The sequence below is a fragment of the Nicotiana attenuata genome, unplaced genomic scaffold (assembly GCF_001879085.1).
Source record: "Nicotiana attenuata strain UT unplaced genomic scaffold, NIATTr2, whole genome shotgun sequence".
Classification (NCBI taxonomy): Eukaryota; Viridiplantae; Streptophyta; class Magnoliopsida; order Solanales; family Solanaceae; genus Nicotiana; species Nicotiana attenuata.
The window spans coordinates 108,718-121,335 of NW_017670322.1; the positions used below are offsets into that span (position 1 = coordinate 108,718).

At 38.2% G+C, this 12,618-nt stretch overlaps 1 protein-coding gene across 1 annotated transcript; it reads left to right on the top strand.

Annotated features, from left to right (window-relative positions):
* The first annotated feature begins 9,049 nt into the window (after nucleotides 1-9,049).
* On the top strand, nucleotides 9,050-9,605 carry LOC109237832 (kanamycin resistance protein-like). Its single transcript, XM_019404222.1, has 2 exons — nucleotides 9,050-9,268; nucleotides 9,306-9,605. Exons 1-2 carry the CDS (start codon nucleotides 9,050-9,052, stop codon nucleotides 9,603-9,605), a joined length of 519 nt encoding a protein of 172 aa, XP_019259767.1.
* Nucleotides 9,606-12,618: the final 3,013 nt, after the last annotated feature.

Below are 12,618 nucleotides of genomic sequence, written 5' to 3' on the forward strand. Positions count from 1 at the left end.
ACTAAGGATCAGTTTCTTAATGAGTGTATGTACATCCGTAGTTGATTTGTAATCTTGTTGTTTGCTCTTCATTGTATTTCCTAGTTTGCTTTCTTAGAAGCGTTGTCTTAGGAACAAACCAAAATTCGTAAACTTCTGAGTTTATGTTGTGACTAGGGATAGTCATAAGTTTAAAGCCTTTGTAACTAGGATAGTTATAGAGTGGCTTGTGGTGGTTTCATCGCAAGTTAGTTTGAAGTCTTTGCAATAGGGTTTTTGCAAAGTGGCTTGTGGTGGTTGCATCGCAAGTTAGTTTGAAGTCTTTGCAATAGGGTTTTTGCAAAGTGGCTTGTAATAGACAGATTACAAGTTAGTGGAGTTAAAAGCCTACAAGAGTAGGTCGTGGTTTTTTGATCTCCTTGTGTGGGATTATTTCACGTAGAAAATCTCTTGTCTTCTTTACTTTCAGTCTTTACTGCATTCTAGGCATTATCTCATAGAGGACCATGTACTCTATAGTTTGGTGGACTCATATAAGCTTACACTTTTCCTACAAGAAAAGGGACTAGCCAAATATGGAAGATTTATATTTTTCTTATAGGAAAAGAAAAACCAATTATGGTAAATATGTTGTACTTTCCTTCATGAGATAGGAAAATCAAATATGGTAAGAAAATCGGCACAACTCCTAACAATTCTCCCCCTTGGCCGGAATTTTTCGAAAATATAAACTTGATCCACCTTCTTCACATAGCCTTCAGCAGGTCGCATCTCCAAATCTCCACCACAAAGTTTGTCTCAACGTGCGTAGCACACCGGTCAAATTTCTCAGACAAAATCACGATTATCGTCGAATATGCTGCGGCTAGAACTAAACCCGCAAAAAGATGAACCTGTCATGAACCTCGCTCTGATACCACTTGTTAGGACCGAAAAAAGTCAGGTGTCATGCGGAAGCTAGCAAAACAAACCTTGAACAACGATAAATCATACAACAAAGAGAAATATACCAAAAGAGACACAAATATTTAACGTGGTTCGGTCAACTGACCTACATCCACGGCGGAGATGAGCAATCCACTATAATAAAAGAGAGTACAAAATATCGAGAGAACAACCTCACGAAGAGGCAAACACAAGTGACACACTAACACTTGTCCTGTAAAGTTCTCCCCCTAAACACGACTCCCAAACCCCATATGGCTACATTGTGGATGCTACTGAATGTGAAGGAAGGATCCTTAATTTATAGAAGTCCAAACCTTTTCCTACAAGAAGGGACTAGCCAAATATGGAAGATATATATTTTCCTTCTAGGAAAAGAAAAGGGAAAATTTCACATAAGAACAACGAAGCTCCCTACTTTTCAATTTTATAGCCCATATTTCAATTTACAACCAACTAGCCCAAAAATAATAGGCTAAGATTCAACATCCAACTCCAATAGGTTCTAGAAATTACTATTTAATTTTTAAAAAATATTGCTCAAGCTTTTAAGTTAATTTTCGAATCAGTAACTGTGATTCAAATATTAGTTCAACAAACCAAATCTATTTGGATGGTGAAAATTAAATTTTTAACAAGCTTAAACATGTGAGTTTAAATTTCGAATTTGATTTTGTGAGAAATTTGGAGTGGGCGTTATTAAGACTTGTTAGAAATAGTATAAGGAGGTTTTATATAAAATTTGAAGTCATTTAATGGAGATTTGGACTGGTTTTGAACAAGAATTGCAACTGAAAATCGTGGAAGAAGTTCGTCTACAGACGCTTGTATAAGGGTGTACAAAAGTGTATAAGCTGTGTTTATACACTCATATACACTATTATACAAGATTATACAAAAAACTGACTTCGTCTTCTTCCTTGCGTCTTTTCTAAAATTTAACTCAAATCTTGCTCGAATCTACTCCAAATCACTTCAAATTTAAATTTTGAACTCCTTTTGATATTTTCAATCAATTGGAACAACACTCAATCCAAACAACTAACAAACTCAAAAAATCCTATTTTCGTAAGCAAAGCTTTGGGCCTTCAATGGTAGACTTCTACTCTTCAATTTTCTTACATTGCAACCAGCTGACACACGGTAAGAAGCAGCAATGGCGGACGACCCTTTGAATCATATGTAGAAGATGTGAGAAGAAGAGAGAGTGAAAGCAATGGTTGTGAGAACACATATTTAACTCCATAATTCTTAAAAGAGTTAAGGTGTAAATACATTTTTTTTATGTAGGGAACAGAATTCCTGACTCCGCTTTCAAAAGCAATCAACACTAGTTTCAAAATATCACATCAAATTCAGAAAAAAAGTAACTAGCTGAGTATGGTGGATCAATAAGAATGAGGGTATAACAATATATGAATTTAAACAGTTAAATTACAAAACTAACTTTTGTAATAGTTAAATAAACTTTTTTATTCTATTTAAAAAGTAAATACATATTTTTCAATACGCTATATACTAGTAATTTTTAATATATCAAACCAAACATCTATAAAAAAAAAAATAAAGCTATAATTACACACTCATCATTATTTATTCATACATTATTAATCTATATGTATTATTATTACGGAAAATGGTCAAAACTATCCTTATCGTTTGCTAAATGGTTTATAAATACCCTCCGTCTATCTATCCGTTCAAAAAAATATACTCCGTCCATCTATCCGTTCAAAAAAACACACGAAGTTAATTCTATTAACAAAAATACCCTCGCGACTAACGACAGAACTGATGGAGTGTGTTTTTTTGAACGGATAGATGGACGGAGGGTATTTATAAACCATTTAGCAAACGATAGGGATGGGTCTTTCATTTAATGACGTGGCGATTTTTAATTGTGCCACGTGGTAATCTTTGACTGATACAAAAAATGAATATTATTTCAACCCATTTACCTTATCCGACCCATTTACAAAAATGGATAGTATCTATCACACCCATTCCCACTCATCTGATCTCCCCCTTTCTTCTTCTCTAATTGGGACACTGTATACACACAATAACAAATTAATTAAAGAATAGATAAAACCCAAAATCAAATAACCCGAAATTCAAACCAGATTCTAAAATTTCTCCAAGCAAACTCAGGATAAGTATTGAAACTCTTAAATGAAAAATCAACAGATACATTTGGGTTGTTAAGTAAGAAGACAAGGATCAAAATAAACCAAAATCTGAAACAAAAAAATTGAGCCCAAATGCTAAAATTGTCCAAATATATCAATCAAATCTAGGAGAAATATTGAAACTTTGAAAGGGACAAGTAATGAAAATCTTTGGATTGTTCACAAGAAGACAAACGGGGATGTTCATAAGAAGAAGAAGAGGGGGACAAAGAGCCATGAATTGCAGATAAAGTGAAAGCCAAAGCCATATTTTCAAACACAAAGAAAGATTTGTTTCAACAAAGAAACGCTAAAAATTCTTTGTGAGATGAGAGTGGGTGTGCTGGGTGATAAGGAAAAAGAGAGGGAAAAAAAAGCAAAGAAAAGAAAGAAAATAATTAGGCGGGTCAAATAAATAGGGTCGGACCAGGTAAATGGGTAAAAATCGCCACGTCATTAAATGAAAGACTCATCCCTATCGTTTGCTAAATGGTTTATAAATACCCTCCGTCCATCTATCCGTTCAAAAAAAAACACTCCATCAGTTCTGCCGTTAGTCGCAGGGGTATTTTTGTTAATAGAATTAACTTCGTGTGTTTTTTGGACGGATAGATGGACGGAGTATGTTTTTTTAAACGGATAGGTAGACGGAGGGTATTTATAAACCATTTAACAAACGATAGGGATAGTTTTGGCCCTTTTCCGTTATTATTAATCCTTACATAACTTGTCTCTAGATCAAAAGGCATAGACCTAATGTCGAGCCACGTGAAAGAGACATAGTGCAGCGTCTTATAAGGATTTTTTTTATATTTCTTTTATTACTAAAGATTCCTCTAGGGAGTTCTACTTTGTCACGATCCGGATTTCCCACCCTCGGGGGTCGTGATGGCGCCTACTCGTAGAAGCTAGGCAAGCCACACATTTAGAATCCATAAAAGCTTTTGTTTAAAATCCATTTTTTGCCAATTTAGTTAACAGGAAATAAATAATTAAACAACAGCGGAATTTGTAATTTAGCGGAACGCTTAAATTAAATAAATTGAACAATAATGCAAAAATCATCATATGCCTCTACCCAAGAACTGGTGTCACAACATCCACGGACTACTAAGAGTACTAAATACAACAGTTTGAAGGAAAAATAACACTGTTTGTCTCGAAACATGAGATAACAGAATGAAATGTAAGATAGAGGAGACGCCGGGCCTGCGGACACCTGCAAGGCTACCTCGGTATCTCGGTGGACTGAAGGAAGACTCCCGAACTACTGTTGTTGTCCGGTACCTGGATCTGTGCAAAAGAGCACAGAGTGTAGTATCAGCACAACCGACCCCATCTGCTAGTAAGTGCCTAGCCTAACCCCGGCGAAGTAGTGACGAGGCTAGACATGACTACCACATAAACCCGTGCAGTTATATATATATATATACATCTATAATGGAAATATNTATATATATATATATATATATATATATATATATATATATATATATATATATATATATATATTTACAGCGGGAAAAAATAACAAGAATAAACATTTTAAATGGGAGGGGAACATGCTTCGAGGATAGCAGATAATACAGAATTTCAAGAAAATAATAAAGAACATCAATAATTTAACTCTTACACGGATAAGGGAAATAAAAGCAGATTTCACTGTCAGTACATATCACGTTGCAGGCGTGCAACCCGATCCCATTTCATTAAACCTCGTGGTAGGCGTACCACCCGCTCTCATTTCATTAAATCTCGTGGTAGGCGTACCACCCGCTCCCATTTCATTAAATCTCGTGGTAGGCGTACCACCCGCTCCCATTTCATTAAGTCAACAGTTCTTCCAAATGAAATTTACTCCAACAAACGCAACAATTTATACGAATTCATAAGACAACAAGTACACAATAATTATGACTCACTGAGGAAAATAAGTAATGACAAGTAGCAATTAATTATGGACTTTAAGGAGCAAATAGGCAATTTATTTAGTATGCTAAATGTCAAGTAGCAATTAAGTCACATAAACATGTAGTAGTTATAGTATAAATTTAAGGCATAATATTGCGCAAGGATACCTCGAGCCAATAATAACAAGTAACACAATAAAGAAAAATGCCAACATAAAGAATCACAGTAATAGTGGAATAAGACAATTAATGCACTTGAACCGATAACAACAAGAAAATCAGTAAATAGAAGTAAAGGACAACATAACTCAATTATCAGCAAAAAAAATCAGGAAAATCAAAGACAAGTGCACGGCATCACCTTTCGTGCTTTTACTCTCGTCCTCACCAAGCAATAATATAATGAAAACGTGCACGGCATCACCCTTCGTGCTGTTACTCTCTTTCCTCACATATAATCAATAGAATTGGCACGGAATGGTACATCGTGCGGCACGGCATCACCCTTCGTGCTTTACACTCTTTCCTCACAATAGCAAACAATGCACGGCATCACCCTTCGTGCTTTAACACTCTTCCTCACCCAAACAACAATCACAAACAAGGGCAAGGAAAATAAACAAGAACATATAGGAATCCCGGCAAGGGAGCAACGATTTAACAATTAAATAGTGGCAAGGGAGCAACAAGTAAATAATTAAATCCCGGCAAGGGAACAACAATTAAATAATTCAATCCCGTCAAGGGAACATTTCAATAACTCTTTCTCTATCTTTCACTTGTACTTTGTAACTCACTTTACCACTTGAGCCAATGCTCCAAAGGGTTCAATCATCTCATATACTTTCACAATCCATAATACAACTCGAGCCAATGCTCCAAAATGTTCGAAGGTCTCAATTCCTTCCATAAAATCTTCACAACAACTAGAAATCATCACCAAAGCATGAAGAATACAACGAAACCATGAAAATCACAATATAAGACTCATGGTCATACTTGACACAAACGTATAGATACTCATCAGCATGCCTATACGTCGTACTCAACAATTATCACATAGAAAATAGGACTCAACTCCTAATCCCTCAAGCTAAGGTTAGACCAAACACTTACCTCGAACTTCCACGGCCAACTCAATCCTCAACAACCGCCTTTCCTTTCGAATTCGGCTCTAAATCAATTGTATCTATACATAAATGACTTCATAACATCAAATAATGCTAAACAATTCGAATCCAATGCCTAATTATAGCTTTTCCATCATTCTTCCCAAAAACTCAAAAATCGACCCCGGGCCCGCTTGGTCAAAACACGAGGTTCGAACCAAAATCCAGTCACCCATTCACCCACGAGCCCGAATATATAATTTGTTTTCGAATTCGACCCCAAAACGAGGTCTAAATCAAGAAAAATCAAAAAGCCCTAACTCTACCCAAATCCCTAATTTTCTACCCTTAATCACATATTTTAGGCCTAGAAATTCAATAGATGTTGATGGAAAATGAAGAAAACGAGTTAAAGATTACTAACCCACGAGTTAATGGTGAAAGGATGCTTCAATAGTCGCCCTAGAACCTTGGAGAAGAAAGAGTTTGAGAAGTTTTATAAAAATTTCGAATGGGTACTGTTTCTGAACATTTAAAATAATTGGGCGAATTTGGCCTACGCGATCACGGACCAAAGGATGCGATCGCATATAATAACTGGGTCTGAGCATTGCGATCGCAGACTACACCATGCGATCGCAGAGAAGGAAAGGAAGGCTGGGGGCTAACACATCGCGATCGCGGAGTAGACAGTGCGATCGCATAGAACAAAAGAAGGACCTCTCAGACTTAACCTTACGCGTTCGCGGAGAGATGCATGCGAACGCATAGAACAAAATGGGACCCTGAAGTTTTACACTATGCGATCGCGGGACTTACTATGCGATCGCATAGCACTAAATCCCTGGACACCAGAACTGCTATTTTCTGCAACTTTTCTAAGTCTAAAACCATCCCGAAACACATCTGAATCACACCCGAGCCCTCGGGGCTCCTCACCAAACACATGAACTAACTCAACAACATCATAGCGAACTTATCCGTGCGATCAAATCGCCTAAATAACCTCAAAAACAAAGAATCAAACCTCAAAATCAAGAATTTTTCTCAAACTTCATCAAGTTTCAAATTTAGAACTTTAAGTCCGAATCACGTCAAACGACGTCCGATTTTAACCAAACTTTACAGGAAGAACTTAAAACATATGTAAGACCTGTACCGGGCGCCGGAACCAAAATACGGTCCCGATACCAACACGTTCTAATCAAATATCATTTCAATTTTCCTTAACAATTTCAGAAAAACAATTTCTTTTAAAAATTCATTTCTCGGGCTTGAGACCTCGAAATTCGATTTCGGGCAAACGCCCAAGTCCCATATTTTTCTATGGACCATCCGGGACCGTCAAATCACGGGTCCGGGTCCGTTTACCCAAAATATTGACCAAAGTCAAATTTATTCATTTTAACATCAAAACTTAGCATTTTTCACAGAATTTCATATTTAAGCTTTCCGGCTACACGCCGGACTGCGCACGCAATTCGAGGTGACTCTAAATGAGGTTTTTAAGGCCTCGGAGATACAGAATTCAATTAAAAACAGGTGATGACCCCTTTGGGTCGTCACATATTTTTTACTTCCTTTTGGTCTTTCTTCATTATATTAATCATACTTAAACCCTCAACTTGACAACTTTCATTAATTACAAAATGGAATACAAATTAAGAAATGTGAGGATTTCCTAACTTTGGATACTATTATCGAACATGCATGGCTCCTGGAATTTTAAAGCCCTTTCTTTCTATCTATACCAACTAGCATTGAGAATAAGATATGCATTCTGTTGAGTTTGTAAAGCTAAAATAAGCTTAAAAGAGGATGAATGGGAAATGGAGGGAAAATAAAAATTTAAGTTTTCCTCCTTGACAATGGGATATTGTCCCATATTGCAAGAGGAAAAGGTTTTTGATTGGTATCTATATAATTGCTCTTCTTTTAGCTCTTAAAGAGTTAAGAAGAAGGCAAGCCTCGGGCCGTCGTCGTCGCTCGGCTTCGGTTGATTGATTAATTTTTTGGACCAAATTTATTTGTTAATAGTAAATATTAACGTAATATTATTAAATATCCGTGTTTGTAACGGAAGATTAATAATCCAAATTATCCGTTTCATTGACTCTGCCCGTGCGTTTTTTGTAACGGAAAACGTTTCTTCTGCCCGGTTTAATTTGCGTAAATGGCCATTTACGTTATGGTCGTTTTACGTAACTAACCTCTCTTCGGTTGAACTCAACAGGTTGGGGCTATAGATAAGTTGTTCATTCTCCCAGATTTTTCATACGAATTTCTGACTTCTGCTCCTTTCTTCTGCATTGTTTTAAATACTAAGAAAGCAACAGTAAGTGTGATTTGCTACTGATCTTTGTGTTCGCTGAAACATTGGGTTTGAAGTACCGCTACACTAGTGTGTAATTCGTTCTATCCTGGGAGAAAACAATCAACAACCTTGGGTACTAGGAGGGGATTAAGTTCCTTAAGGAAACACTGTGAATTCAGTGGGCTCGGATTAAATTCTGTCTCTGTTTTTTCATTTCTGTTTATACGTTATTGTATATTCTCCAGAATTATTTTACAAATACAGTTTGCTAAAGTAACACATTCTCCATAAATATATAAAACACAAGCTTTAATTTGCCACAAGTTGAAAATATTGAATGGAATTACAGCCATAATGGCTCTTTTAATTACTACCAAGTCTGCTTACAAACTCTGTCCTGAAAACAAGGATCTCCAACTCTAGTGCATTAAAGCTCCAAATTAAGCTTGTTAATTAGGAATATATAGTTGAAACATCATGTCAATTGTGTGTTGCTACTTGCCTCTTTTTCATCTTTCATCTCTACATTCACAAGGTAAGGGTAAGGTCTGCATGCGTACACACGAGTACCCTCCTCAGACCTCACTTGTGAAATTACACTAGGTTTGTTGTCGTTGTCGTATCATGTCAATGGAGTCTTCAAGAATTAGTTTGCGTCCATTCAAAGTGACTAATGTTTATGATGTGGTGATATGGGGCAGTGATGATCGAGTAACTCGGACCACTCGATGGAAGACGTTGACCTCAAAAGAAGAAGCCTTGACTTTCATTAAGGAAGTGTGTATAGCTTACCCTTGGCGTGTATCGATATGCATCGATGATCGATCGATCGGATTCCTATGGGTGATCACTAGCTCCAGGAAGAAGTGTTGATGGAAAGAAGAATGAAGCTGTTGCAGATATAGGATATGCTATAGCAGCTGAGTATTGGGGTAAGGGGATTGCAACAAAGGCACTCAAAATGGCAATACCTCAAGTGTTCAATGACTTTCCTGAAATAGTAAAGATTCAAGCATTTGTTCTTTTGGAGAACAAGGCTTCTTATAGGGTATTGGAGAAGGCTGGATTTCTCTACCAAAGTTCCATAACACATCAAGTCCAGATCAATGGAGACGCAATTGTGGTGGTTGATGCGGTTTACACTTTTCTATCCACTGACAACATCCCTCCAAGCCCATGAATTTCAAGTTTTTAACTCTATCATGTGCAAGTTAAAGCTCTTTTTTCTGTTCAGTACTTTCTTCATTAGCTTTTTACTTTTGTATTACAGGCATAGCAGGAAGACAACCAATCCATACCCATGATCACATCAAAATCCACCATTTCTAACTCTATGAGATCGGCTTTGGTGTTGCGACCTTGGACTGAAACTATACAACCTCTATAGACTCTGGTAACTTTCACTGACTCGCCAACTGGAGTAGATACTAGGAATGGCTCACTAAGCTGTTCAGGTTCTAGTCCGAGGTTAATTACAAAGTATGGAGTCACATAGGAAAACGTTGAACCTGGATCCATTATGGCATAAGCATTATGTGAGCAGACTAAAAGTATACCTGTAATAACTTCTGCAGATGCCTCTGCACTCTAACGATCAAGTGTAGCAAACAAACGGGGTTGTCCCCCTCCCTGAGTAACTCGGTCTGCACCTCTGCCTGCTCCATGCCCGGTCTGATTATGAGAACCACGAGCCTGAGGTGGTGCAACTGCAATAGCTGAGGAACTAGAAGGACGAGTTGATCCACCACTGAAATTACGTCGCAACTTTGGGCAGTTGGCCTTTATATGACCAATGTCTCCACAATGGTAGCAACCATGAAATCCGAGCTTGCACTGACCTGAATGTTGCCGCTTACATGTTCCACAAAGACCTTGCTGGTTTGAATGTTGCTCAGCATGACTCTGGCTATGTGAGGATGATGTCCTAAAATTCTGATTCTAGCGAGACTGATTTCCATATTGCTAAGTACATCTGAAGGAAGACCCACCACCTGACTGATGACTGGACTGAGCTGGTGCTAATGACTCCTTATTAGAGGAATCCCTTCCACCTCCGCTGGATGTACCACTAAACCTGCCCGTTGTCCGGGCTTTCTTGTTATGCTCTTTTTCTTCTCTCCTTAGTTGTTTGTCTTTTTCTAAGTGCTTGGCAAATCCCACAACAGAGGAGAAGGCTTTCATCCCTACTGCTGCAGCTGATCCTTAATGTGGTAAGCTAAACCGCCAACAAACCTGCGAATCTTTGCTTTTTCAGTCTTAACCATGTGAGGAGCATGCTTAGCTAACCTTATGAATTCCATGTAGTACTCTTGCACACTTTTATTCCCTTGCTTGAGCTGTTCGAACTCTGAAGCCTTAGCTTCCCTATCCTCTTCTGGGATAAAGTTAGCCATGAAGGCCCCTTCAAATTCTTTCCAAGTAGGCGGACCATCATCTTCATCTCTTTCATTTTCCCACATCTCAAACCAAGCGCCGGCCACATCTCTAAGCTAGTAAGCAGCTAGCTCCACAGCTTCATCATCAAATGCTTTCATCACTCGGAGGGCTTTCTTGACACCCTCCAGCCACAACATCGGATCTTCATCAACTATAGAACCATGGAACACTGGAGGACTCAACTTGAAAAATTCATTCACTCTTGAGGACTCAGAATTGTTCTGTCTATTTGATTGAGGTAGAATCTCATCTCTCCTCTCGTTCTGGTTGGCCATAAAGGCTTTAAACATCTCCATAGCACTGTTGACAGCATTAAACATCTGACCCACCTCGGGAGATATAGTTTCCTGAGCCGGAGCTGCTGTTGGGGGCGGTATTGGATCCTGAGGTACTGAATCATCATGCTCCACGCCTTCTTCTTGTTCAACCCGGGGTACTTGGACTCCCTTTGTGGATTTTCCCCTCCTTTTCTGAGTTGAAGCCTTTTTAGTTCTACCTTGAGCCACAATAGTAGCAATAGTTTCTTGAGCAGCATCCTGAGTGTCGGTGTCAGAGTTGCAAGTACGAGCCATTTCTGCGAGTTTTGGAGAAACTAATACATTAGATAATTTCTTTGAGGTAGGATCTACTGCACAATCTAAAGTATGACAAAAAATGAGATTTTTCCTAAATGCTTGTAGCCTCCTGTTTATAAGTATGGCGCGCTTCATACCCATAAACAAGACTCTACTAACACGGCTTCATAGACCCCTAGGACTCCATAAACCTGAGGCTCTGATACCAAGTTTGTCACGACCCATTTTCTAAACAAGCCGGAACCGGCACTCGATCACTAAACATGACCGAGCGAACCATCTCTGCTTATCAAATCTATTATAACTCCAAGCTTTATATGCAACAAGGCAATACTCTAACCAAATACTTTTGATTAATTTAAATATTCAAGTAAATCAACTCCAAAACTTTATTCATAGTAACCAATGAAATACTGCTAAGTTATTATAAAGAACATCTGAATCTTAACCCAACGACTATGTCTATGAAGCCTCTACTAATAAACTGACGCACTGCTCAGGACATGAGATTTCCTGGACAGTTCTCTAAGTAAACAAAAAAATAACTAAATAAAGATGACTCTAAGGAATACTCCACGAACAAAAGCGGAGCTCACCAATAGCACTGGAAGAGAAGGAAGTCCTAACTCGTAGCCTGCTCGCCTGCAAATCCGGTACCTACGTTGTACCGCAGACCAACGTAGGTTCCCAAAAGAGAACGTCAGTACCATCCATTGTACTCAGTGAGTCTCAACAACAGGGGGCGAAACTTTAATAACATATACATTATGAGCAAAGATTCTAAATGCATGTAAAACATAAAGGTTATAAGAATAATTCTAAATACTTGCATAATAGCAGTTTATGAATATTCCAAAAGAAATTCTTTTCTTTTTTCTTTCTTATAAAAAAAATACTTCACTTTATACTTTGGGAGTTCCAACTATCCTGACTTAATTCTGTCTCAGTCACCGTGTGATCAGCACGGGTTCGATCCCAACTTGATCGAATAGGCCCAATCCACGAGGTGCCACTCGCTTCATGGTTCTCAGCGCTCATGTATCATACCTTAGCATGGCTAAGTAATTTCTCAGCAACGAGACCCTCGGCTCGTGTGCTCCCTACTTTGGCACAAGTAGTTTCAGGAAGTCAACGCCTTGGTCAGGACCCTCGGCCTGGACGATGACCCCTTCTCAGAATAAA

Excerpts from the sequence above, each read along its gene's own strand:
- LOC109237832 (XM_019404222.1), top strand. The coding sequence starts at position 9,050 with ATGTCAATGGAGTCTTCAAGAATTAGTTTGCGTCCATTCAAAGTGACT. Across the intron at positions 9,269-9,305 it reads GATCGATCGGATTCCTATGG|AAGAATGAAGCTGTTGCAGA; the intron begins GTGATCACTAGC and ends GTTGATGGAAAG.